General features: G+C 39.3%; 1 protein-coding gene across 2 annotated transcripts in view; it reads left to right on the plus strand.

Moving 5' to 3' along the window:
• Positions 1-26,929, plus strand: part of ect2 (epithelial cell transforming 2) — a 112,098-nt gene extending 85,169 nt beyond the window's left edge. Inside the window, exons 23-26 of one of the 2 annotated variants that reach the window (XM_055165006.1) lie at positions 3,072-3,179; positions 6,536-6,670; positions 8,136-8,652; positions 23,774-26,929. In XM_055165006.1, coding sequence (XP_055020981.1) covers positions 3,072-3,179; positions 6,536-6,670; positions 8,136-8,633 — 741 coding nt within the window. In that variant the 3' untranslated portion in view covers positions 8,634-8,652; positions 23,774-26,929. The remainder of the gene's footprint in view (positions 1-3,071; positions 3,180-6,535; positions 6,671-8,135; positions 8,653-23,773) is intronic. The other variant, XM_055165007.1, reaches the window with a different exon arrangement.
• The last annotated feature ends 222 nt before the right edge of the window (positions 26,930-27,151 follow it).

Genomic DNA, 27,151 nt, shown 5'->3' on the forward strand with positions numbered 1-27,151 from the left:
ACCAAAAAAATAAAAAAATCCATCAACTGTGGACGTGGTGGGGGCAGATAAACATCAGCCAATAGATAACAAGGCTACCTCTTTATCTATTGGCTGTTGGGTAGTCAATCAATCTCCCTCCTTTTCTAGCGTCACTGACTTGCCGGCGCGCTGGGATTATGTGGTTTACGTTCGCCTCTCACGCACTGATGCTGTTTACTCAACCAACACAGCGGTTCTTAGCGTCTTTTTCGAACTGCAGCTTCCTCTCACACAAAGTTTCACGCAAAGTTTGTTGTAATGGCAGACAAGAATTCACGACCAGTTCGCCACAAAAGAAAGAAGAAGACGTCGCTGAAAGAAGAGGAGGGGAAGAAGAGCGAAGCGCGACATTTGAAAATGGACAAACAGTTGCTGCATTTCTCTTTCCTTAGAAAATCTTCTATACAACCTATAACTATAGCATAAACAACAGAACATAAAAAGTTGACCAAACTCTCGATCTCACTCCAAATCACTAAATCCACTGAATTCTTAATCCTCGGTGTCACATCTGAGCAACTCCGCGAGCTCCCGAGGTAAACACAGCGCCACTTCCTCTGTGTAGCTGTCGTCAGACTCAGCATCAGTTCCAGTTAGAATAATTCTGGCCTTTCTGAATCCGACAAGATGGTTTTGGTTGTCTTTGTTTGTTTAAATAAAAAATTTAGTGGTACAGAAGTAATGGTGCGACTGACATGATCCGAGAGAGGACAGCGGCTCTTTCTGCAGGAGACATGCGCAGTAGAGTGAAGTGACAGTGGCACATTAGTAACAGGAGCAGCAGATACTGACACACAAGCGTAGAGCGCCCTCTCAAGGCTGTCAGTGTGAAAATTTTAATATATAAGTTGCACCAGAGTACAACTCGCAGGACCACCCAAACCATGAAAAAAATTTGACTTGTAGTCCGAAAAATATGGTACACCTTTGGCTATAACATAATTTTTTTCTTTTCTTTTTAAATTTATTTTGTTATTTTGATGAAGTTTTTAATGTTACGTCCTGGTTAGACACGGGCAGCTGATAGGACATGGTTGGTGGTAGATAGTTAGCTCCTGAGTGATGAAAATGATATGATCTTCTAGCTCTGGTTGCCACGGTAACATGTTTCTGTTACTATGCTCAGGCCTAAAATGTTACATTCTTGACTGTTTTATTTTATGGGATCTCTCCTGGGCCCTGTTCAAATCCTCCTTACGGTTGGCTGTGAGATTCTGTCCAATGCTCAGCCCACATCCAGGCTCCCACTTGACAGTTCTCCATAAATATTTAAAAGCATGATACAAAACTGTAGACGACAACTCGACAAACCTGATGCAATGCGTAGTAGTTTAATTAGCTGGATGCACGCTGTTTGTGCTGTGAAGGTGCTCTGAAGGGGGAGTGATTTAGCACGGCGAGGTAATTCAATAACTGTTACTGTGCAAACATAAAGTTAACAAGGGCTAAAACAAAATTACACTATAGTTATGATTGGACTATAACAAATTGAGGACAGCACCTTTGCTTTGTTGAATAGTTGTTAAAAAGTTGTTTAATCTCTAATTTAAAAAAAAAAAAATTGTTTCTCTAGATCAGTGTTTCCCAAACTTTTTTTCTGGGGATCCATATTTTAAAAGTCACAAACCTTTACAACCCAAGTCAATACATATTATTGGTAAATCATAAAATAAAGGTGGATTTGAGTATTATTGAACTTTAATATAATAATTCATTGTTGACTGAGTGATCGTGTCTCTCTGAACAATTAATATTACTCAAGTTTAAACAATAGTCATTGAAGCAGCGATAAAAGGTTCCTTAAGTCTCCAATTTGGACATTAAATGTAGCTCATTTCTTTTTCTATTCAACATTCAATTGAACCAACAAGATTGGAACAAAATAGTCAATAAAATAATTATAAAAAGATTAGAAATTATACAGAAATTTTTTTTTAACATTTCAACATTCCTAATGAGACAGGTGGGCCTGTCTGCGTCTTTATAGCGCCCTCCAGTCCAGGGTGCAGGAGGAGAAAACGCAACACACATATCAGGTGCAGCGTTCAGTCTGTTTCTGTGCTTTGTCTTCATTTTTGTGAGCACAGAAAATCCTAACTCACACATATATTACCGTATTTTCCGCACTGTTAGGCGCTCTGGATTATAAGGTGCACTGTCATTAAATGGTCTATTTTTGAACTTTTTTCACAAATAAACCGCACCGGACTTTAAACGAAACACAACAGTTCGATGGGTCAGTCGGACTTTGTTTGGCGCATTCACGGTGACTCTGACTCTGGGCTTTGTTCAGTTGTGGCGTGTAGGGAGGGTGCTGTCTGTGACCGCTGGATTGTCGGCGTGTTCGCAGTGACTCAGTTGTTCACTTGTGTCTAGAAGTGGCACATTGCACTCGCTTTTTTGGTTTGTTCTTCCGTTCCATTCCTCGTCCGTGTGGAGTGATGAGTGTGGCTGCGTGTTTTTTTTTTCGTTGTGCGGTCGCTGTCTGCTCCGTGCGTGTTTGCGTGCACTGCGGGTGGTGTGGCTTTGTAGTTTACTGAAGTCGTGCTGGGACACCCGAGCGGATTCGTGTATAGGGCGCTCTGGATTGCGGTGCACGCAGTCATTTTTTGATGGGGCTGGAGGCTTAAGAGTGTGCCCTATAGCCCGGAAAATACAGTAGTAGTGAAAGGAATAAGCATACATTCACACATTTTGTTATGTGTCAGAGCTGTATACTGTACCCCCCCAAAAAATCAATTGTGACCCACTCTTTGGGAAACAATGCTCTAGAGAGATTTTCCATTTTAGTACTGACCACTACTTTCTCTACTTTTTTCCCCCATATAAACTAACACTCAAACAGATGTAAAACTATGATAAATATTTACCACCGGTACTACTCCACCTACCCAAAACATAATTAGAAAAACATGAAAACCTGTCATATGCACTTTTAAAGCGGCCAGGTCAAGTGGTATGTGCTTTGAAACTTGTAGTAGCGTATTTATTAATGCGCACCTCGTGTTGATGTTTATCGCTAATTGGCTTCCCTAATTTGTGCTAACCAGGAGGACCTGATTCAGAGCACAGATCCAGACTCTCTCCAGGTCAGCACCAAGGACATGGACAGCACTCTGAGCAAAGCCTCCCGGGCCATCAAGAAGACCTCCAAGAAGGTAACAGCAGGACGCTCGCATTTGAAAACACTCCAAATGTTTACCCGGCTACATGCTGAACTGCGTAAACTTTCACCAAAAAAACTCTGAAATCAAACTTTTTTTTTTTTTTTTCGTTAAAAGTGGAGAAATTTAGGATTGAAATTTAAGTTGTAAGTTTAAATACACTTTTTTTTGCTACTGTATGTATGGTGTTAGTAGCATTATATACTATTACTAGTAATTTTTTGGCAACTTGAGTGCAAAGTAGGTACATTTGCAGCTAAATCCACCTCAATCCAAGTTTGTGGTGCCTTCAGTGGCCTTGGCAGTTTCCTGTACTACGTGACATCACAAAAGACTACACGGATTACAGTAAGGTGTTTCCGTTTACAAACACCTAGAGTTTGAAATGCACCTCATACTTCTGCCTCTCCTGCTTTTTTAATTTAGTTCTTCAGGTACTGCCTAATTTTGCAGCTCTGTTTGACTTTAAGAGGTTTAAGAGAGTTTTTACTGTCTTCAAAATTAGAAAAAAAACTGCAGGATTCATGTAGTTTGGAGGGATGTAGTCATGGCGCGGGGCAATTGTTGTCAAGTCGGCTGCCCTAACTTTAAAGCACTGCGGGAAGCACTGATTTTAGCAGTTTAGTTTGTTTTTCCTTTCCTAATGCATCCAAATGTCCAAATTAATCGAGCATATTATTTTTCACAATTTGAGAGCGCACTAATTAGGGCTGGGTATCATTTAGAAGTTGCCAATACAATACATACCTTGATACAAAAGCCACGATACGATACATATCTCGATACAGCGAGCTTTCGATTTCGATTTAATTCGATATATTTCAAATTGATTCTATATGGTTTAATAAAAAATAAAGGCTAAATCATGGCTGTGATGCTAAAAGTCTTTGTTAAACCACTTCTTGTGCAAAGTTATTATGAAACACAAACCGTTTAATCCCCAGAACAGTGAAAATGTCAAATGTGTTGCTTAAATAAGTTTCCTTCCTCTGAACAAGTAACAAAACTGTAGCACTGTAACAAAATAATTTAGTAAAACATACCAAAAAATACTCTTAGCGATATATAGATACAGCAGCCAACTATATCGATACTGTATCATCACATTAAACGATACGATATATCGATATTTCAGTATTTTTGCACACCTCTAGCCCTAATGCTGACAAACATTTAGTGCAATTCCTGATTCTTGGAGGATGCGTTTCTTTATAATAAAATGTAGACCACAAACACCAGTTTCAATTCTATCCTAAGAGCTACTCAACTACAACTACATGGAAAAAAAAAAAGTACAGCCGCTTTAATGTATTTTAATTCATGTAAGGCTTGTGTGTGGTTAGTTTTGGAGTATATTGGTTTATATACTGAATACATTAAACAAGTGAGAAACACCACAGTGAGGTGCAACAATTAGTGCTGCCTTGGTAACCCTCTCGTCGATGCATTGCCAATATTTCTCCAGGTGTTAATTCGCTGTACAAGCAAATGGAAGTGCAGTGTCAGACACTTTTTGGCAGGTCTTGTTAAATGGAGCAAAGTGGTGACTCTGGTGATTCCGTCGTGAGCTGGCCAATCAACATCTTTTCAAACACGCATTACTGTTACTATGAAACTGTATTTTTTATGCTTTTAAGTCGGTCTTTTAGCATCCAAACTCTTAATTAGAGGCTTGTGTACCACTGGTATAGAAACACTGGTGTAGAGGAAAACAATAACTACATAACTAGGGTAGCAGTGCTTGAACAATACCTGTTTTTTTTGTATCTTAGACTTAGACCTGAACAAACTATTGGTCCACAAGGGAAATTATTTGGACACGGCAGCTCACAGCATATTATAATAACAAAGAAAAATGGTAATAATACATTCTAAATAAGTAGGAGAAACATCAAGAGACTGCTGTGATGACTGATGTCAGATAAGGCATAATTATATAAATGTATATGTGCAAGTACAATGCTTGAACAATTTTTTTATGTACCTTTTCTTGTATTAATCATGATCTAGAATAACAAGAATTTTGATGTTCAGAAATTCCATTGATTAACATATAGTGGAAAAACTCATTCATTTGTGGTGACACTGCCTAATAACTTTCTATAGTACATTTTTCAGTACCAGTTTCATCTCAACTCTTTTGATAACCAGCCCTATCAGTGTTCAGTGTAATTAAACGTGATTTTTCTTCGTAGAGCTTCAATATTAGAACATTATTTCACATTAAAAGCTCTTGTTCTGCTGTGTACAGTTTTGATTACAGCAAAGACGTGTAATTGAGAAGGATGAAATATAGGTCACGTCTGAAGATAATTATTAGGCGGTATAGTCTGCTCTAATACCATCAACATCAAATGGTCATAAAGTACTTTTGCTGAATGTATATTTAAATAAATGTGAGCGCACTACTCATTTTTTCAGTCGTAGTTCTGACAGTGCTTTGAGCAATAAATGAATCTCTTTGAATATGTTTTTAAAAACCTCTCTTGCGATACGCTCAAATATTCAACATGTCTGTCTCTGATTCTTTAATTATATATTGTTTTCTTTTCAAGATTTTTTACAAAATTGCGTATTCTACTTGCCTTAAAAGCACTGTACCTACATTTTACCGTCTTAAAAACATGAACAACAGAACTAGTTTCAAATAGTTTGCAGTGGTCCAGAGTTATTCTGCACTTATCTGAAGCATTTAAAGCATCCTAATTATTCACTGTGATGAGTTTTAGAAGCGTTTTTTAAGAGGCCAGAGCAGAGTTTTACGGTTGTAGTCATTCTAACTAGTAACATCTAGCATGCTAACAGTGCACTTCCTGATTATCAGATTATGAAACTGCATAATTGGATGCAGACGGTACTTTGGCAAGATAAATTTTGCTTACATACATGGAAAACTTGGAAACTCGCCAACGACAATATATTAATTTCACTATCATTTTTGACACGCTTTGCTCTCCACATTAAGTCACCCCCCCTTCAGAGCTCTATCACAACACAATCGGCACGCATTCCCTTAATTAAACTACTGCAAAAAGGTTTGTCGAGTTGCTGCTTACAGTTTTGTGTCATGTTTTTTTTTTATATATTTATGGAGAATTGTTGCGTGGGAGAATGGGTGACGTAGGTTTGTGGGCTGAGTATTTCCTACAATCTTATAACTAACCATAAAGAGGGTTCGAAAAGGGTCCTGAAGAGATCACATGATGACTCAAACATGCATGGATGGCACTTAAAACCTCTTCAGACATGCTTTGATGAGAGAACATAAGAACATGGGTGACATTTTGCGTCATATCCTCTCTGATGTATACATTACAATCAATAATTTTTTTTTTCTTTCTTTCTTATAGGTGACTCGGGCTTTCTCATTCACCAAGACTCCGAAGCGTGTGATCCAGAGAGCGTTCCTGGCCAACAATACTCCTGATGAGAAGGGCCATAGGCTTAGCTGTGAGAACCGCATCGGCAGCAGCGCCACGCTCGCCGTAAGTACCTCGCTCCCCGCTACCAGGAGGTTACACGAGGACACCGGCGCTCAATAGCAATCAGACAGGAGATGTATACGGGTTGCACAATACATAACAAGTATATAATATAGCAGTTGTAGCCGTGGGTTTTCAGATTTCTGCAATATGCAACGTTTTGAGGTCTCTTTCACATTCAAAAGATAGGGTATTTTGTTTTAATTTGTTTATTGCTATGGTAATGGTTCAGATTTTTCATCATTCTGAAAGCCATGGATTTGTAGACAAAATATTTAATAATGGGGCTTATGGCTAAACACTGGATCTCACTAGCTGTTGCTTTTAATTAAATTTGTCCTCACACAGTGTAAAATCCCTTTTAAGCCAATTGCAGTACTGCATAATTCATTGCAATTGCACAATGTAGATTTTATATTCACTGAAGGATAAGTAACTTAAATGTAAAGCAATTATTTAAACATAGATTCTAGTGGTGTTAAAAAAAGAGAGAGAAAACTGTAAATTTATTGTTTTTGTAGAATTAAACGGTTTATTAAATGCACAGCTGAAGTCACAGATCAGTATTTCCCAATCTACTGGGACCACTTGAAATAAATTACAAGATGAAAACTAATCTAATTTGATTCGTTTTTGTTTGTCCTTTAAATGGAAGACACTGCGGGCAAAAATCTCTATATTTTCAGTATCTAATATGACCACAAATTAAAGCAAGACATTTAAACTTGTATCCATCTATTTTTGAGTCTCAAATGTCCCAAAAAATGTTGTTTTTTGCTGTTTTATACATGAATTCCTTATTTTTAGATGTAAACATTAAGATGTTATAGATTTTTCTTTTTTCTTATGAGTAAATGACAGAAGTTTCAAACTGATACCTCCAAATTTAATATTTTTTCTTATTTACCTGCAGTGTCTTGTCTTAATATTTTATAGTAGATTTAACGTCTTTAAGAACATTTAGGGTTTTGGACTTTAGTGTCATTAAAACAAGAAAATATATTAGGTACTATATACCTCATATATAATATAAAGGAGGTACTCGAGACCAAAAAAAAAGTTTGGGAATCACCGATTTTTATAATAATTGCAATGCCCTGAACAATGATAACTTCCCTGTTCTTAAAATATAGAATTATAAAATCATTTGTATTTAATTAATGCCAGTTTTGATGAAAATGAATGATTTCACAGCTATACAAATCAGCTTGGTTGTGTAAAATGTCTGTATAAAATGTAACATCGAACCTGTAGTTAACAATTAATCAAAGTACTACTTTACAGGACTACACTGTATTTGTGGCTTGTCTCTTATGTGATCCTTAATTTCCCTTTTTCCTACTGAAAATGCAAATCCTATTCCATTGTCATAAATCACATGTTGAGGCTAAGCAGCGTGTGTCCCGTGTGTGTGCGTCTGCCTGTCTGTGTGTGCGTGTGTATGTGTGTGTTTTATCCTGTGCTCCAGATGTCCCGCTCCACCTCCACGTTCAGTCTGAGCAGCGACTCTAAGGGCGGAGCCGTGGTGCAGCGTTCCAACTCCCTGGACCACCCCCCTCTCCGCGCCCGCGTGCCCGTCCAAGTGCGCACGCCCTGCAGCCCCATGCCCAACCAAGTGCCCCAAAGTCCCATACCACACAAAACCCTCGTCAGTCCAGGCTTCTACTCCCGTGCCATGTCCCACAATAACTCCACCTCCATCCTCCACGCCCCGCTATCCGCCCTCTCTCCCTCTGGTCCCGTTTCCGCCTCCACACCTTCCGCCAGAAATCCTACCCAGGTCCAACCCAAACCGGCCCAGGCAAAATCTGCAAAGTATCCCACCTGGCATATCCCGTCCGTGGGGTTTAAACCTACGATTGACACGATCAACTTCCAAGCTAGTCCCGCCGAGTCGTGCCAAGAGGTGACGGTGGAGCAGCGCAGGTCTGTGCTCACCAGTCCTCGTAAGGAGACCCTCCTCTAGACCAGCCTGGGACCCTGATGTGAGCAAAGCCTTAGCAAAGTCTGTCCACTAAGGGTGCACTGCTGTCAATCACGTTAATCCCACTAGTTTTCTTTGTGTTGGTCTCTTTAACTCAGTAACAACCATTTCAATCAACACAACTGAAAGGCTCAAAATCTAACTGCTTTTGTTGTTGAAAGTTCTTTGTCGGGGAGACCTATTCTGAGTAAGAAATGGTATAATTTAGTTTTTTTTGTTTTTAATCCATCAATTAGTTAAAAGAAAAGATGAGAAATAAGAATATAAGGATAAGTATCAGACAAATATCGTACTATTGTGATACACTAAAGGATTTAATTGAGACTAAAACCAAGGTTAAAGCTACCATTTGTACACTGGTCGATTGGGCCCTTTTGTATTCTCATATAACACCACTAGATGCAAAAATCAGAAGTCCAAAGTTTTAGAACACTCTAATTTTTCCAGTTATTTATTGCAATTCAAGTCGTGCAAGTCCATTGAAGAGCTTGAAATGGTACAAAAGTAAATATTGAACAGCCAGTCGTTAAAAAAAAAAAAAAAAAAGATAACAAAACACAAGTCCAAGCTCTGCCAAAACTACCTCAGGAAAAAAGAACAAGATGACAAACTTGAAAACATGAAGTGTCCAGCACAGTCTCCATCCAGACTTGAACCCCATCGAGCTGGTTTGGGATGAACTGGACAGAAGAGTGAAAACCAAGCAACCTACAAGTGCCACACATTTACGTGAACTTCTGCAACAGACTTGGGAAGAACTTTCTGAAGAATATTTGATTTCTATTGTAAAAAGAACGAGCCACGAGTGTGTTCAGCTGCCAAAGGTGGACACTTTCATGAATCAAAAGTTTAGAATATGTTTTGGTCAACAGTAAACGGTAAAAAAACTGGAAAAAGTGTAAAACTTTTGACCGGTCGTGTATGCACATTTTTTTTAAATCCATGTAAACTCAGGAACTACGAACTTCGATTGAGTGATTGTGAATAGAATCTAAAACTCTGATACCTGCTGCATGTAACTACGCAGTCCGATTTACAGTAGGCGCAGGTTAGATGAGGTGTTCAATAGCCAAGAAGTTGACTTGATGGATTGACATGTGTTTGTACATTTACATTTTAGATCAGCAGTGTCGACAAACTATGGCCTCTCCACAGAGCATGCATGTGCCATTTACCGTAAAAGAAAGTCAGATAAATGTACAGATGGTAGCTTTAACTTGTATCTTAAAAAAAAAAAACACAAAAAAAACTTACTATTTTACAGCAAACAAAAGTCTCTCTTCCTAGGCAAATGTGGATAATTAAAATTGCATTGCCTATATTGTGATATTGATCATTTTGAAGCCATAGTAGCTCTGATTTTGTTTGCCTTGCAGTTTCTTCTTACTCAGACTAGCGCTCCAGACTGGAACCACTAATCATACAGTGAGATGTGACAATATATTAACCAAAACTTATGAATCAAGCTACAGTTCTTAGAATAGATACCCAAGACCAAAGGGAATGGTCCTGTTTGAGGGCCTTGAAAACCTATATTGTCACATCCCTACCGCACAATGGACTAATCAAAACAACCTTAATCCTCATTTCCTTTTGTTTAAATGTAATGTAATTAGGATTGGATATTGGCAGGAGTTGAATTGAAATCATGAGTTAATTGTTGTGGGTGTTTGGTGGTGGCTGGACACTTGGTGATTGAAATTGAAACTGGATTTTGACTGGCAGAAATGGGGACGATGGAGTTTATGTAAAATTCACTGTTATCTCTTAATGTCACACGACTGAATTGTGTTCCCGCACTTTTGAAACGCTGATATTTGATAAAGTATGAATTTTTAAGCGACACTACTGATCCTCAAGAAAATGCCTTGAACAATGTAGCTCAAAAGGCACAATATAAAAAGCTAAGTGCACATAGAGCGGTGAAAAAGGGTCTGCCGCCTGCTTGTCTCCATGGAGATGTTATTGCTTTGTCTATCTCTGTGGACATAAGTAGATTCCAATAAAAAGACCAGTAATTAAAAAAAAAACAACATTCATGATTGATTGAAGTTTAGTCATACTGTGGAACATTCCAGGCACGAGCCTTTCCAAGAAGTGGCAGATCCTCCACGAGAAAATCAATCAATCAAACTTTATTTGTATCGCACTTTTCATACATTTGAAATCTAGCACAAAAGAAGAAAAATTAGAGATTTAAAACAACCACAACCACACCCAAACCCCACTGTTTCATCCATATGTACAACAATTTAAACAGAAACATAAAACGTAAAGCTCCTGAAGGTTGTAGTAAAAATAAAAATGGAGAGCTAAAATCACATGGAGACTAAGTAAAATAGTAAAGATAAATTAAAACAAATATAATAGTAGTAATAATAATAATTTCATTTAAATCAAATACAAGTTTAAATTAAAAAGTTACGTAGTGCATCTTCAAAGGTCCTACATTTCGCAAAATTCACTCGTAAACATTTAGCCATGTTATAATGTTACATGTTGTTTACTTATAGTCTGAAAAATACAGTATTTAAGTCACACCAGCCAAAAAATGCGTAATAAAGATGAAGAAAACATAAGTTGCACTGGACTATAAGCCAGACAGTAGAACAACAGGCTGTTATTCAGATAACTATAACATAAACAACACAACAAGTTTACCAAACTTTCCATCTCACTCCAAATCACTAAATCCATTGAATTCTTCATTCTCTGCGTCACTTCTGAGTGACTTCGCAACCTCCGGAGGTAAATGGAGCGCCGCTTCCTCTTCCGTGTAGCTGACGTCAGACTTGGCATCAGTTCCAGTTAGAATTATTTCGAACTTTCTGAATCCCGACAGGATGGTTTCGGTGTCACTGAAGTCGCCTAAATGTTACATTTTCAGTGGTACCGAAGTAATGATGCGATCGAGTGACATGATACAGACAGGACAGAGGCTCTTTCTGCTGGAGACATGTGCAGTAGAGTGAAGTGAGAGTGGTACAGGAGTAATAGGAGTAGCAGATACTGGCACACAAGTCTAGAGCGCCCCCTCGAGGCTGTCAGTGTGTAAATTTGAATAAGTCGCACCGGAGTATAACTCGCAGGACCACCCAAACCATGAAAAAAAATGCTACTTTTTATTCACACATGTTTGAGCAATCCTGGTTTCTTAGTTTGCCTACGTCTCCAAAACTCAAAATGCTCTCTTCCACCATGTGATGTCATGAAATGGTAGCTCTCAAATTAACAGCTACTGTACCTTTTACCTTTAGTTCAGTAGAGATAGGCAATTCCAGGGCTGAAATTATCTAAATGATTTTAGTTTGACAGAAGAACTCAGCCTAAATGCAGCTTTGTGTGTTAAATGTGCAAATGAAACAAAACACAACTCCAGGTCTGTTTGTGATGAGGAAAGAACATAACATAGATCAGAAAACAGCGTAATATAGAACCTTTAAATTACAAAAATGGTATCTAGTGCATGGTCCTTTTGTGTTCATGTTAAGATAAACGTGCCTGTGTGTCTGATGCTATTGCGAGTCAAAGGAAGAAAGAAATACCTATGCTAATTGTGAGGTCTTGGCTGCATTTTGAGTGTTTGGGCTGGTTTACACTGGCAAAGCCCAGTCCAATGAAAATGTCAATGTATTCACACGGGAGCGGGCAGCTTCTGAAGCTCTTATGCGAGGTGGCAGCTTGACCTGAGCCACACAGAACAGAGAACAGAACATTACAGAGCAGTATGACCCGTCTCCCTTCAGCCGTTTAATCACAGCTCATCGCACTGTCCTCAATAGAGCAACGAGGCTATAGTTTGTATAGTTATGGTACAGATTTGTATTCTATCACAAAATTACATTACAGCTGCGCAATTATGACTCAGATAATCAGATTTTTTAAGCACCTATTAGACAAAATTGACTCTTGTGAGCTTTAAGCCATGTTAGAATGTTGTTTCCTCCTCCAAAACATACCTGGAGTAGGGTTTTGTTTCATTCACACATGTCTGGGTAATCCTTTATTATTAGTCTGTCTATATCTCCAAAACTCAAAATGCTCTGTTCCACCTTGTAGTATCATGAAGTGGTAGTTTTCAAGTTGACAGTTGCTTGCTACCTTTAGTTCAGTAGAGCAGTGATTTTCAACCACTGTGTCGCGGCACACTAGTGTGCCGTGAGAGATCGTCAGGTGTGCCGTGACAAATTATCCAATATCACTTTTTTTTAAATTAAAATTGATTAATTATTACCTGCAAATATTATGTCATTGTCGAGTGTCCGTGCTGTACTTACTACAGCACGGACACATCACGCAGAGTGATCTAATATTCGTCCGGGTGGCAACAGGCAGCTAATTGCCTCGTTCCTTTAAATCAGGGGTGCTCAATATGTCGATCGCGATCTACCAGTCGATCGCCAAGGTAGTGTGGGTAGATCGCCGTGTCTCGTCTCGGACTCGCGTTTGGACTCGGTCTTGTCTCTCACTCAAGGTCTGACACTCAACAAGTGCGATCATATTTCATTACGGCCACTGCTGTTGGTAATAAACTTGTACAGGTGTGCCAGAGCGTGTGGGGCGTCTCAGTGCAGCCCGCGGAGACTCTACGGCACATCACAAATACACACGCTCCCTACGCACGGCTCGTCTGCAACAGCGTGTGCCCTCGTGTACCAGCGTGCATCACAGGGCAGGTTAAACTTCTTAAACATCCTACCTGTCCATCTGCCTCACGTCAGCACGCCGCCCCTCGCCTTTTCACGCTCTCGCTCCTTCCTACATACAGCGAAAACAAGCCCCTTCCACAGTGCGCATTGATTAGAAGAGCAAGACCAAACGTGAAGCAAAAATGAGTCTAAATTTGTGTTACAGTGTTGGCACAAAGCAGGTCTACAGCATAGAGCGGATCTACAGAACAGACCTACTGCCACATTTGGCTGAAGTTTGCCTAACAAAAGTGCACAAATGCATCTGTGTTTGTCACGATGTGCGTTTGGTTTGATAAACGTGCAGAGGCTGGTAAATATCACTGCAAAACCAGAAAAGAATGCAACTCCAGTTTGGAACTTTAAAAAACAGGTTTAAAAATCTTCCTTCACTTTTTTCACAGTTTTGTGTAAAGTGCCAGAGGAAGTTCTCTTAAAGAAGGGGTTCTCAAACTGTGGGTGAGGGTCCAAAAAAGGGGCACAGAGTGTTTCAGTGCAGTTTGTTTGGCTTTGTATTAGGTAGATCTTTATGACTTGGTCATTTTGTAAGTAGATCGCATGTTGAAAAAGTGTGAGCACCCCTGATTTAAAAGAATTAGTAATGCGTGGTGACAGTCATGGAAAAGTTTTTAAAATGGACGAATGCGAACTCCGAACTGGGCCCTGGACAAAATTCTGACCCAGAAGAAGAGCTTTTCAAGCTTAACTGCTATAAAAACTAAAAACAGAGAGAGACTGAGAGCTGTTGATGAAGAGCTTTGTGTGTGTCTTTCTTCTATTCCTGCCAGGATATCAGCTTTGTGTTCATCTAAACAGGCGCAGGTCTCACACTGAGTAAGTAGAAATTAATGTAGAAATTATATTGTAATTAAATATACTGTATAGTGTCATTTTGTAACATTTTGGTTAGTGGTGTGCCGCAAGATTTTTCCAATGTAAAAAACGTGCCGTGGCTCAAAAAAGGTTGAAAAACACTGCAGTAGAGATTGTACTTTCAATGCATTTTTGTCTAAGGCTGTATTTTGCAAGTACTAACCCATTAATAACTATTTTCTTCCCAATAAAGTTGTGGAGATTACAAGAGATATTTTTGTGCATACATTGAAATCTTAAGTATTAATAAGTGTTTCATCAATACCAACTAATAGCTAAGTAAGAGCTAATTAACATACCAATTACCACTTAGTTAGCTATTAATACATGCATCACGAATTTCGGACTTCCGGTCATCGTGCAATGCATGCTGGGAAGGATTTTCCGAAAAAGTGAGCATCAAACCGCCATGTTTGTTTTCCCAGTGGGATGCATTTATTGTCAAAGCCAGTCTTTTCTAGTCTTTTGAACCATATCGCTTTTGTTTCTGGTTCTGATATTGTCATATTTTATCTATGGGACAAACATCGGACATCGTAATTGTGTGGTTGATGGATGTCCTAACAGCGGAAAACAGCTCGAGAAATGGGCTTTGGAAGTTTGAGAACTCTGTGTGACTGCAAACCTGCGTTCAGTTTCCCTTCCCAATGGAATAGAAAAATAGTGAAAGGTGAAGGCGATGGGCAGTATTGATACACAAGAAGGACCAAAAAGCTAACCTTTGGCTGCTTAAGAAATCATCCCAGTTTGCAGCGAACATTTTGTATGTGTTATAGTGTTAGGACATCCAACAACCACACAATTACCATGTCCAAATCCCATAACTAAAATATGACAATATCAGAACCAGAAACAAAAGCGATATGGTTCAAAAGACTAGAAAAGACTGGCTTTGTCAATAGACGCATCCCACTGGGAAAACAAAAATGGCGGTTTGATGCTCACGTTTTCGTAAAATCCTTCCCAGTATGCACTGCACGATGACCGGAAGACCAGAAATTTATGATGCATGTATTTGTAGTTCCTAAACTAAAGTGTTACCGGCTGATGTAACTAATGTAGAAAAGCCAAAATGTTAACGACTGAAACAAATATTTTCTATTTTGACATCCAGTTGCACACGCCAATAATCAAATACAATTGTTATCTGATTACTGCAGTTTTCAGATTTCTCCAGCCAAGTAAATGTTGACAATTGCACGCAGTTCAAAAACACACTTGTAGTCGCAACTCTCTCATAATGCTCTTCACGGTAGCTCTGCGTCACACGTCAGAAGTACATCTTAACTTTTCATACCTTCGGCCTGACAGCAGTGCCTCCATGTCACGCCTGGTCTAAAAGCCAATCTCGAATGTGCCCTCTGGAGAAGAAGATGACTAACAAGCCTCCTACACTCCATTATGTGAGCGGGTAAACACACGTGTGCTGCGATAGGCCCTAACCCAACCGAAGACCCCCACATGATTAGAGTACGTGCACTAGTTCTGCTCCCGGTTGAGAGAGATTTCCATGGAGTTGGAGATGTTGATGGAAAATTATGTAATCGCTGTTTTGCATTTGCAACAGAAAGTAAAAGCAATATGCAAATGTGCCGCATTAACATGAGGTGTGAAGTACTTGAGCAGCTCGCTACTGCTCGAATGAAGCGCACTGTGCCTCCATGGATTTAAGTGCAGATTTGTGCACTGGTAACAAAGGTTTTTATGGTGGTTATCTGGACTTGGTTTAAGGTCAAAGTTATCAAATTTATCACGTTGTAACTGCGAAGGAGTGTTGGGTTGTTGGGTTTTATCAGACCTCGATAAAAACAGCTACTTCAGGCGATTGCTACTAGTCAGTGTGTTTTTACAGACCTTATTTGTATTATTGTGTTTTAGAATGTAAAATGAGCCTGATTCATCAGCCAGTTTCACTTTGTAGAAACCGTCTGACCTCGAAGCATTAGAATTCATTCACTTGTCGGTAGGTGGGTAGTTCTTTTAATTAACCAATCGCTGTTATTTGGTCGTGATGTATGTAATGCGTTGCTAACTGGTATATTAAGCTTTTCCCAAATCCCACAGGAAGTACAACAACGCCTTTCCCCTTGATAAAATTCACCAAATATTCTTTGTTTCGGCTTTAAAGGGATAGTTCGGGATTTTTGACATAAATCTGTATGGCTTCCCCGTGATCAGTGTCGTGCATCCACACTGACTTATCTCCGACAGCGTCCGGTGAGCCGAGATACTGGCCATTTTCGGTGCTGACGAAAGTAGTCCGGCAAGTTGGCTGGGAACAGTATAATAAAACATTTTTCTTCTCAAAACAATATGTGTTCAAAACCATAGTCACCTAAAAAGTCAGACCTCATAATCGCTTGGCACTATTTTCTTCACCTGGCGGCAGCGCACAGTGATACGAACGTAAAGAAAATAGTGCCAAACGATTATGAGGTCTGACGTTTTAGGTGACTATGATTTTGTGATGCAAATGTATCACTCTTTTGAACACATATTGTTTTGAGAAGAAAAACGCTTTATTATACAGTCCCCAGCCAACTTGCCAGACTACTTTCGTCAGCACCGAAAACAGACAGTATCTCGGCTCACCGGACGCTGTCGGGGGTAAGTCAGTGTGGATGCACAACACTGCTCACGGGGATGCCATACAGATTTATGTCCAAAATCCTAAACTATTACTTTAAATCTTCGATCTCAGGAATTGTTGCTGACACAGAATGTATGGCTCTTTGTTGATTGTCCTGTGCCCGAACTCGCATTTACGGGGTTATTGCGAACCGTCTAGTGTATTCTGAATCCCGACCTAGTCGCTGGAGAGAAATGAAACTGGCAAGTAAAACAAAGCATATGTAGAAAAGAAAACTGATGCATTTTCTCCCCCTACTTGGAATTGGTGGGATACAAAACACCTATACTGAGAGAGACCATCTCAGATCCCCGGCAAAGTATCCTTTTACAAATAGTTTTACAGATTGGATACTTAGCAGCTCTGAGAGGGATGCCATTACAGAACAATGGGGCAGAGAAGACAAGCTAATGGGTTAAACTCCTCCCATGAGGGCAGTACACACCAGCTATCCAGACCAGCTTAACTTCAGAAAGAAACATTTCTGAGTTGCCGTCACAGTGTCTTGACCTTGCACTGTGTAACTTTTTTGGTGAGGAGTCCGCTACCTGCTTGTCTCCATGGAGATGCCATTGCTTTGTCTGGAAAGTGAAACAGTATTGCGAAGCGTTTAAAGGGACAGTCTGGAATTTTGGACATAGGACCTAATTTCCTAGTGAGCCAGAGTGTTGGAAACGTGTGGAGACACTTTTTAAAATATTCCATCCAGTCCTTGTATTTGCAGAGGTCACTGGTGCTAGGCTAGTGCATGTCAATGGCCATAGTTATCCTGTCACTAAAAACAGTGTTACCCACTCCACAAAACACCCAAAAGAAATCTATTATTACACCAGACTGCTAATGTAAAAGTCTGTGTTGATAGAATAAAGTTTGAAATAAAATTACCTTTGCATTGCATGAATCGTCACATGTTGAAGGACTATTTTCTCATATATCAGTCCACCACTGCCAAGCTTTCTATCAGGAAGTACAACTCGCTGCTGTTGCTCAAACATAAATCCTTCAAATGCAAGGTTGGTTTTACTTCTAAAATGATTCTATCAACACAGACATTTACATCGACAGTCTGGAGTAATAACAGATTTGCTTCGGGTGGGTAAGACTGTTTTTAGTTGACAGGATAACTATGGCCATTGACATGCACTAGCCTAGCACCAGCGACCTCTGCAAATACAAGGACTGGATGGAATATTTTAAAAAGTGTCTCCACACGTTTCCAACACTCTGGCTCACTAGGAAATGAGGTCCTATGTCCAAAATTCCAAACTGTCCCTTTAACTTGTCTATATTGTGTTTATCAACTACAGGCATTTTATTGCAAACGAAAAATGTATCCTTACTGAGAGCACTTTCACAGATTATAAAAGTAATTTGGCCTGATGGTTCCCCGCTTGTCTCCATGGAGATGCTGTACTGTGTAGAAGCAAAGCGATAATATCCCCATGGCGACAGACAGGTGGTGGACCCTCACAAATGCTCCTTTTAAACCCTGTCTGGATGATACTATTGCAACTTGTGGCACTTTTCACCTCTCTCGGATTCATGAAGTAGTACATTAGCATACTTGTACAGAGTAGTGTTAGTGCAGTGTTATGTGAGTGCAGACTGTGGATCTATAATACCCTTCGACAAGGCACTCCCTCTGTGTCCCGTCTCAAGACAGACTAGTGGCCGCTTCAGGCACTGCAGCTCCCGGGAGCTTGGGCCTCAGAAGAATCCTCCCATAAGAGCACAATGCATTTTTTTGGGACTTGAAACTGCCAGTGTTCGGCTGACAGGGCATCCACAACTTTCACAAAAGTCTGATTTTGTAGGGATTCTTTTCTATTTTCACAATCAGAGGCGGCGCTACCATTAGGGAAAAAATTGCCCTTAGTGTCACTAATGGCCGAGGCCTCAGAGCAGTTTGATTTTCTCTCAGTATGACATTAAATGAGAGTAGTTTACTTTTAAAGTATAATCATTAGAAAAATCATAATAATCATATGTAATGGATGTAAACAAAAATGTAATTGTACTAGCAAACAAATAAATCTACTTTCAGTTCTGGCTAGTGAGCTACCAAACTAATAAAACAAGTTTCCAATCCACCCCTAATTCAAATAAATAAAGATGTGCATGTCTCAAGAACAAATTGCAAACTCCATCACTGTTCACAACATAAACTTTTAAACAATTTTAAATCCTCAAAGCGCCTAAAAGTGTGCTTTGTAAGACTTAGCCTATTTCCACTCTAGCAGCTCTCGCTCTGATTGGACCAAACACTCCACACTGTGCACATTACAGACGTCTCACAGGTAGGAAGAGCTCGCCCCTATTGACGAAGTAAATGTAGAAGAGAAAATTATTTTTGGGCCCAAGCGCCAATGAGCACAGGCCATTGAAAACAATACGGCGCCATCTTGGGTTCACCTTCCAGATTTGATCATAGCTTTACGGTGCATGTTTGTACAGTGTAGCGTTCGCATGTGTGCGATTGCAGACTTGTACAGTGCGTAGTTGGCATACATCTGTCACAGCCTGTTAGCCGCGGCGTCTCTTTAGGTTTGATATAGGGCTGAGGCAGGAACAGAGCGGCTGTCACGGCGCAGTGATCAGACCCTCTTTATCTCCTCCAATAAAACCACATCTGGGTAAAGTTTAGTGTAGGCAAGCATTAAATCAGTATAATGTGCTATGTCTCTGTTGGACCTGTGCCGGGAAGACAAATATAGAAGCAGGATTTTATTACATTTGCATAAATATTACAATACTTTACCACTATTTCTTTTATATTCTTTCGGAAGTAGTAAGACGCTTCTCTGTGTAAATGTGTTCTCTCAATTTGAGCCGAAGGACCCATTTTCCAATTTTAAGTTAGGATTTTGGTCAGGACAGGAGACGAGAAATCTGTGATGAGTTCTTCCTTTTTTGCTGCATATTTTGAAGACCATTTATTGAACTGGGACAAAGTAAATGTGAAATATGGTAAAGAGTGAGGAGAGACATTCGGCTAATTGTCAGAACTGAAAAATTATCTTTCAGAAACTTCCAAACCGCGAGACTACTAAGCAGTTTGTGACAATCCTATAGCTTCCATACCTAACAATTTTTGGTGGAAGCTGGTTATCTCTATGGCGATGTTATTACTTTGCTTGGAAAGTTCCCCAATATGGCATTAAAGGACGCATAGATGTTTTAGTCACGTAATATTGTTTTCCCCGAATCAAAAACAGACCTGGAGGTTTATTTTGCTTCATTCAAACTTGCTTCATGAATCCATTTATCTAACGCACTTTTCTCTGAGCACTCGAAAATGCTCAACTGGCATTTTCCTCAGATTGTTTCGTCATAAGTAAAAATAGTTGTAACGTAAAGGACTTCTCATGTGCAGTTTTTAAGCCCATAAACCATCACCGGACTTGTTCTGTGTTCAGATAATGTTCACAGCAAATTCATTACTCTGTGGGCGTAAGAGTCACGTTGCTTAATGGCCTCATTTCATTTTCATCATTTTTTATTTGTTCATTCCCGTTGTTGACACCAGAGAGCTCCGATGCTCAAATGCCTTTTTGGAATTGGAGCTGTGGTTTTCCAAGTAAAAAGTATAAAAACTCAGGACGAGTATTTTCCAAATAAAAAAGTATAAAAACACAGAACGGGTGAGACATTCAGGGGATTTTTTTCTTAGTTGCAAGTACTGAACAGGTGCTCTTCAAGGACAAGGCTCAAAAGCTATCAAACAGTGAAGATGTTCATGCAGTAAAGGACTTTATTGGTTGCATGGGATGCCCATCCCATGCAACCAATAAAGGACTTTTATAATATTTCCAGCAGAGTGCCTTTGACCTTTTTTTTGACTGTTTTACTCTATCACAAGTACATTTTTATACTACAAGCATGGTCATGTTCACTGTTTGTCTTTTCCAAATGTAGACAATATTTTACTTTATGTAAAATGCTTCTCAAGGTGACTAAGGCTGCGTTCAGACTGCAGCCTGAAGAGACCCAAATTAAATTTTTTCACCCCTATGCGACCTGTATCTGATCTTTTAATGACAGTCTGAACGAGACAGATCCGATTTTTTCAAATGCGACCCAGGCCACTTCGATATATGTGCTCCTAAAACCGATACATATCCAATCTATTGACATGCGACTTCAGTCTGAACGGCTAGGTCGCATTCGTCCCACCTACACGTCACAAATGTACACAAACGATCTTCTCGTGGTACGAAAATTGTATATGAACTCTGTGTCAGTGAAGCTGAAAAACGCATCGCAATCCCACCATTCTTGGCTGCGACTCCACACTCAGACGTTCTTTTCTACGAACGTTGCTGCCACTGCCCCACGAAACGCCATGGCCAAAAACCTCGTCCTTTTCAAACTCTTCCTTAAATCAAATAAGCTGTATATGTGCTGGCTCCGGTACAACAGCAACTTTAAAATCACCAGGTGCTCAATGCTACACACTTTTGGGGCATTTAAAGTGCACACTGGAGATCACATACAAGTCGCATTTAATTGTGAACGGCCTCGCAAAAAAATCTGATTTCACAAATAATTTCCAAATTGAGCATTAAGCCCTGCATTCTGAACGTAGACTAAAACCATGTTCAAAAAGAAATTTAACCCCAACAATGCTTCCACTTCTCTCAAGACAAGCAGGTGATAGCTCCAGACCATATGACGAGTCAACTCTGTGGAACGACAACCCCACTGAGTTTTTTTCTTCAAAAAATCTCTAATTTAATAAATAAAGTAAAATTCAGCGCCACTCTGAGGAACTTTCCAAGCAAATCAATAACATCAAAAAACATGGAGATGACGAGATGGCAAAACCCTACCAGAAACGTTACGTACTAGTCGTGCAACTTTTTTAAACTCCTACGAAGTCTTCTTGAAAACTCCAGGACTTGCGCTGTGTGAGTAAACCCTCAGTCCAGCTTTTGTGTGTCTGGCAGAGGTGCGCTGTCTCCATTAGCTCTCTGCACTGTTTGGCGAGGTCTGCGCCGCTAACAACCTTTGTCTTTGTGTAATTAAACCGAGGCGGAACGAGCAGACTGACCTTTTGTCCTCCCCTTCAAACTCCTCGCAGGAGAGGAACGCCTGCATGACACAGACGTAGCTCGAGACGAAACACGGCAGCCGCTGGTGTGGAACAGAGTTAAACGGCTGAGAGGAGATGCTCAAGGCTCGGTTCATTATTCACCATTGAACTTTTGATGCTCGCTGTGTCAAAACGTCCGCATTACAATGGGGAAAAGGAATCGGATTTACATAGATTCACGTGGGTTTTCATTCAAGCTTGTCCTGTCAGCGTCAAAATCTGTTTGTGACCAAAAAAAGCAGTTTAACATTTTTACTGATCGGCTCGTGGCTCCTGTTTTTATTCTTGTGGCTTGGGTAAATTGAAATCATCGAGAGGACTAGGAAATTAATCAAATTTAAATCAAGACAGAAATCATCTTGGGTCTACAGATGTCTACAGAAGTCCACACCCATTCGAGTTCAAACTTTGCGAATTTGACGTTTTTTTCTTGGAAATGTTTGCCAATGATTTAAAAGTCAGTTTCTCCGCACAAAACTAATTCTGAAAGCCACTTTTATTTAGTTCTTGAAAAAAAAAAAAAAAAACTACTGAAAATCAGAAATGCTCAAAAAGAAATTAAAAAATCTGAACTTTTTTTTTTTATTATTGCTCAGCCCAAAAATCCAACATTTGCTGGTGTTAGTGAAGCAAACCTTTATAATTGATTGGATTTCTGTATACTTGTGATGGGCGAATGGAGCCTCGTGAAGCATTGACACCTCAGTCGCAATATTGTCTCAAATGGTTCGACGTCTCTGAGGCCTTGGAGAAACACTGACTTCGAGTGGACAAATTTAACCATTGGCATGCAGGTGTCTCAGCATCGATGAAGTATTGTTAGTGTAAGACAATACTTTTGTATACACCGTACCTAACAACAACAATAATAATGATGATTTAAAATAATACGTAAAGAGCAACATAAATAGCAGCTGTAAATAAGAAAATAGGTTACCGTGTTAGGTGGAATTAGATCAAAGTGATCCCAAACCATGGATCGCTTTTTTTCCTTTTGTAAATGCCATCGAAAATGAAACAAATGCCAAAAGTCTCCAAAATCACCACTAACGTCACACAATACTCCTCACTACCCAACATTTTTAAGAAATATTGGTGCATCTTTTATACTGTTCAGTGCTTGTCAAACCACGGAAGTGCGCTGAACACTCTGAAGCTCTGAACCAATCGCAGAGCGGAACATTCGCTGAGCCAATGAAACGCTTCGATACACTGAAGTGATTGACAGGCAGAGTGAAGCAGTAGGGGGAGGGACCGACACTTCGACACTTTGGTCACGTGAGCGGCTGCTGCGAGACGAGCTCCGAGGCAGTGCTTCGGAGCAATTTGTTTCAGAAAGAACGAGACGTGCTCCGGAGCTCCGTCTCATTTGCCCATCACTACTGTATAGCAGTTCATTTGAAACATTTGAAATAGAGAAAGGCACAGTGATAAACGGTTTCTTAAATTTAAATTTGATTATTTAATGACTTTATAACTTTATTGTGCAAGTCCCAAGGTATATTTAAAGGTTGAAGGCCGCTCTGAAAATATTAAATATTGCAATTTCTGCCAACATTGAATTCACAATGGAAAGGACCAATCAAAGAGGTTTTTTTTAATGATAGTGTTTTAAAAGCCAGTCAAAACCTGAAGTAATGTTCCCATCATATTAACTTGTACAATTTTATTTTGAGTTTAAAATTTTCAAATGCAATTCAGCGTGGGAACCTTGAATCTCTTCTATCCTTTCCTCTGTCTCCTTTGAAACAGAATTTGACCAACAAAGCGTAATTAATACTTTTAAGAAATAATTTCCTTTTAAATTTGATTTCTCTTCTCTTCTTTCTGTGTGTCCTAGGTTCGCCACCATTCCCCGTCCATGGTCCATCTACCTTCTATGTTCGAGAGGAGGTACCACACGTTCAGCCGATCGAGTACGCACTTGATCTGAACATTCTGACTCTGAGAGGACTTTACAAACCCAGAATGCAACATAAGGACTGCAGAAACCCCGCTTCAGCACAGGGGAAAAATGCACTGAAATAAGGCCGTGTATGGAGATGCTATCCATCATGTTCCATATAAGGACTTTTGTACAGGTGGGACTGTGCGGCTGGAATGGTACGGCATTACGTTCTCAGGCCCAAATGTGTAAATATTGCTGCCTTTTTTTTTTTTTTTAAATGAAGGATATTTGTGACGGCACTGTGTACGTTTTAAGGTGGAGGGTCCCAAACCACCTTATCTCAAATGAAGATGATGATGTTTTACCTGGAATGTTCCACAAAATGACTTGACAAAGCAGGTGATTAGAGAGTTAAATTTGATGTCACTTCCATTAGCCGATTAAAAACAGTGGATATGTTCACAATTTACTCTTTAAACGTTAAAAAGTGAGTGCAGTTGTTTAAATTTAGTGAGGTTATAAGCATAGATCAGTAGTTAGCTGTGATAAAGTTATAAAATGATCAAATTTACATACATTTGATACGATTTGTGGTTAAACGTACACTTTTGAAAGGCAATTGTTTCTAGTTTGATGAAAAAGGAACAAAAACAAAGCTTCTGGTTGGACCCGGAATTAACATAATCGCTTAACAACTCTTTTGGACCGAATATTTTTGGGAATAAATACAAATATATGCCATATTGTGGAACGTTCCAGGCAAAGCAAGCAACACGCGAAGGACCTTCCACCCGAAAAGTTACACAGTGCATCTTTAACCACACTAACTCTTGGTGGTAGGATTTGACGCCTGGGGGCAGCTCCAGAAAAGTTGCCAGCGCCGTAATTTATTCGGGCAAGTCTGAATTGCTGTGTTACTTTCGGTTCCACTGAATAAAGGCTCGTGTTTGTCCAGTTGCTATGGGAACTAATCTCTGGGCGACTTTTTTTTGGAGCTAGTCCCTGGTTACACATCTGTATTGTTTTGGCCACGGATGCCTCGGAAGGTCTGGGGCAGCGAATGGCCTTTTTGCGTTGGTTCTCTCGTTTTTATGCAGCGCGGTGAGAGAGAGCTCCATATATTATAACTGACATTTATACTTGTTTTAATGTAGGTCTAGTCTTTATATATTATTCATAATATGTTTATTATGATTAACCCACTGTCTTAAAGTAGTGTCCAGCTTTTATAAAGCTCATATTTAAAGTGATGGTCCAAGTATCTTTATGGTAGAGGTGAAGAGTTTTACAGTGGCTTTAGTCTGGAGAGCAGCGGCCAACAGTGTGCGTGCGCTGGAGTTAGAAACATAAAAACACATTTATGGTAATGCACAGTCTGATAATTTTCCGTTTGGTAATTGTGGAATAAATATGTCAACACGTGGATACTCTGTGTGCATTCAAAACAGCAAGGGTAGGATTTGTGCGTTTATTTTGCTTGTTAGATCTCAAACTCCTCCGTGTATAACATGACTATAGAGAAGGGATGTAACAATAACCAAAATATTGTGATATCGTATCGTCAAAGTTCTCACAATAATATCGTGGACCATCACAATATATCGAATCACAAGTCTCTTTGCGTAAATTAAGAGATATGGTGTAGCAATAGAAGACAAACAACAGAGAACTACATAGACCATGATCCTTTGCTCCATTTCAATGCAGACTATAAGAAGAAATAACAGTTCTAAGCACTTTTAAGTCTTAGTACTTTGGATTAAGTCTTGTCAAGGCATTTTAAGAGGAAAAAGTAGCATATTGGCCTCCACAAAATATTGCAATAAATATGGTACTGTGAAATGTATATCGTGAAAATATCGTACAGAGAGATTTGGATATTGTTAGATCCCTACTCGTGAGCCTCCCCACAATAAATATTGTAGTGTGAGGTTCATACGATGACAGTATCGTATCGTGAGACTTATCATTATACCCCTGATATAGAGTAGTATTTAAAGCCGCACTATGTAACTTTTCTGGTATAGTCTGATCTGCCACTTGCGGGTCTCCAATGTTATGTAATGTTCAATAGTGTGACATTAAACGTATTTGTCTCCATGGTCAGATCTGTGGAGAGGCAAGCACGCTCAAACTAATTTCTAGCAAACGCAAGATGGACATATCTAATGCCATACTGTGGAACCTTCCAAGCAAAGCATTAACAACTCCATGGAGACAAGAAGTGGTTCGACCCCACCAGAAAAGTGACAGTGCGTCTTTAATAATCCATTTTATCACAATTATTACGATAAACAATATATTGGTTGTTGGTTAAATTAAATCTCTCCTCCTATTGGTCAGCTCTGTCAGATTTGGAGTGAGTGACAGGTGGGTTTAACCAATCATAATGAAGTATGAAGTCCCAGTAGAAGAACACACTTCTTAAAAACAGTATTAAGCTTCGTTGTGTTTATCGAGATCCTGACATTTTAGTTTCAACATTTTGCTCACTTCTTATAACTAAATTTACTTTGTACTTTATACCACAAAAAGCATCAGAGTTAGTTTTTTTTTTTTTTTACTATAGTAGTAAATATTTGAAGTACAATTTTTTATTGAATCAAAATTTTCTTGTAATTTTTTTGTAAACATTCTGTAATTATCCTTTTATAGCCTACCTGGTCTGCTGCTTAATGACAAAATGTGCCTTTTTCCGACTAAAGCCACACTTTAAACCTTACTGTTAACAATAAATGCTGATTTTTGTCTCTTTAACATAATTTAATTTGGTTTTGGTTCAGGCTAGTTTCTCACATCTCCGTCCCCCTCATTATCTGTGCTGTAACTTTTAAAAGGAATCCTGCTTATCTTTTCAATTATTCTTGTTTTTTCGTTGCTATTTGTGTTTTCCATTTTTATGTCAGCTTTTCTCCTCTCTGTCATGTTGTTTTTATGTTATTAAATGCACTTAAAACATGTATGATTTCTTTTAGCACAAAAAATGTCGGACGTAGGTGTAGAAGAAACAACTTTTTTGTGAAAATAAAAGGTTTTGTTTCCAGTTTTCAGCGCTTTTTCATCTTGTTCGCTGTTAGTTCAAGTGAATAGTGAGTCTTGACCTTCCATTACTACAGAAGTTACACTCAAGGTTGGCGAGTATGTTTTGAAAAGAGCTAGAGTTGTCACTAAAGCTAACTTGAATGCCTTCATTATTTGAAAAGAACATTTTGATTATTGCTACTGTGGATCATAATACCATGGATACGGTTGCTGCTTTGACTTTTTGTGGAGAACGCCGCATTTTTATTCCGACTTTATCCTTGAATATTTTTTAATGATGTTCAAATA

Source organism: Boleophthalmus pectinirostris, unplaced genomic scaffold (genome assembly GCF_026225935.1).
Source record: "Boleophthalmus pectinirostris isolate CB_2022bp ecotype Guang Dong unplaced genomic scaffold, ASM2622593v1 HiC_scaffold_7, whole genome shotgun sequence".
Classification (NCBI taxonomy): Eukaryota; Metazoa; Chordata; class Actinopteri; order Gobiiformes; family Gobiidae; genus Boleophthalmus; species Boleophthalmus pectinirostris.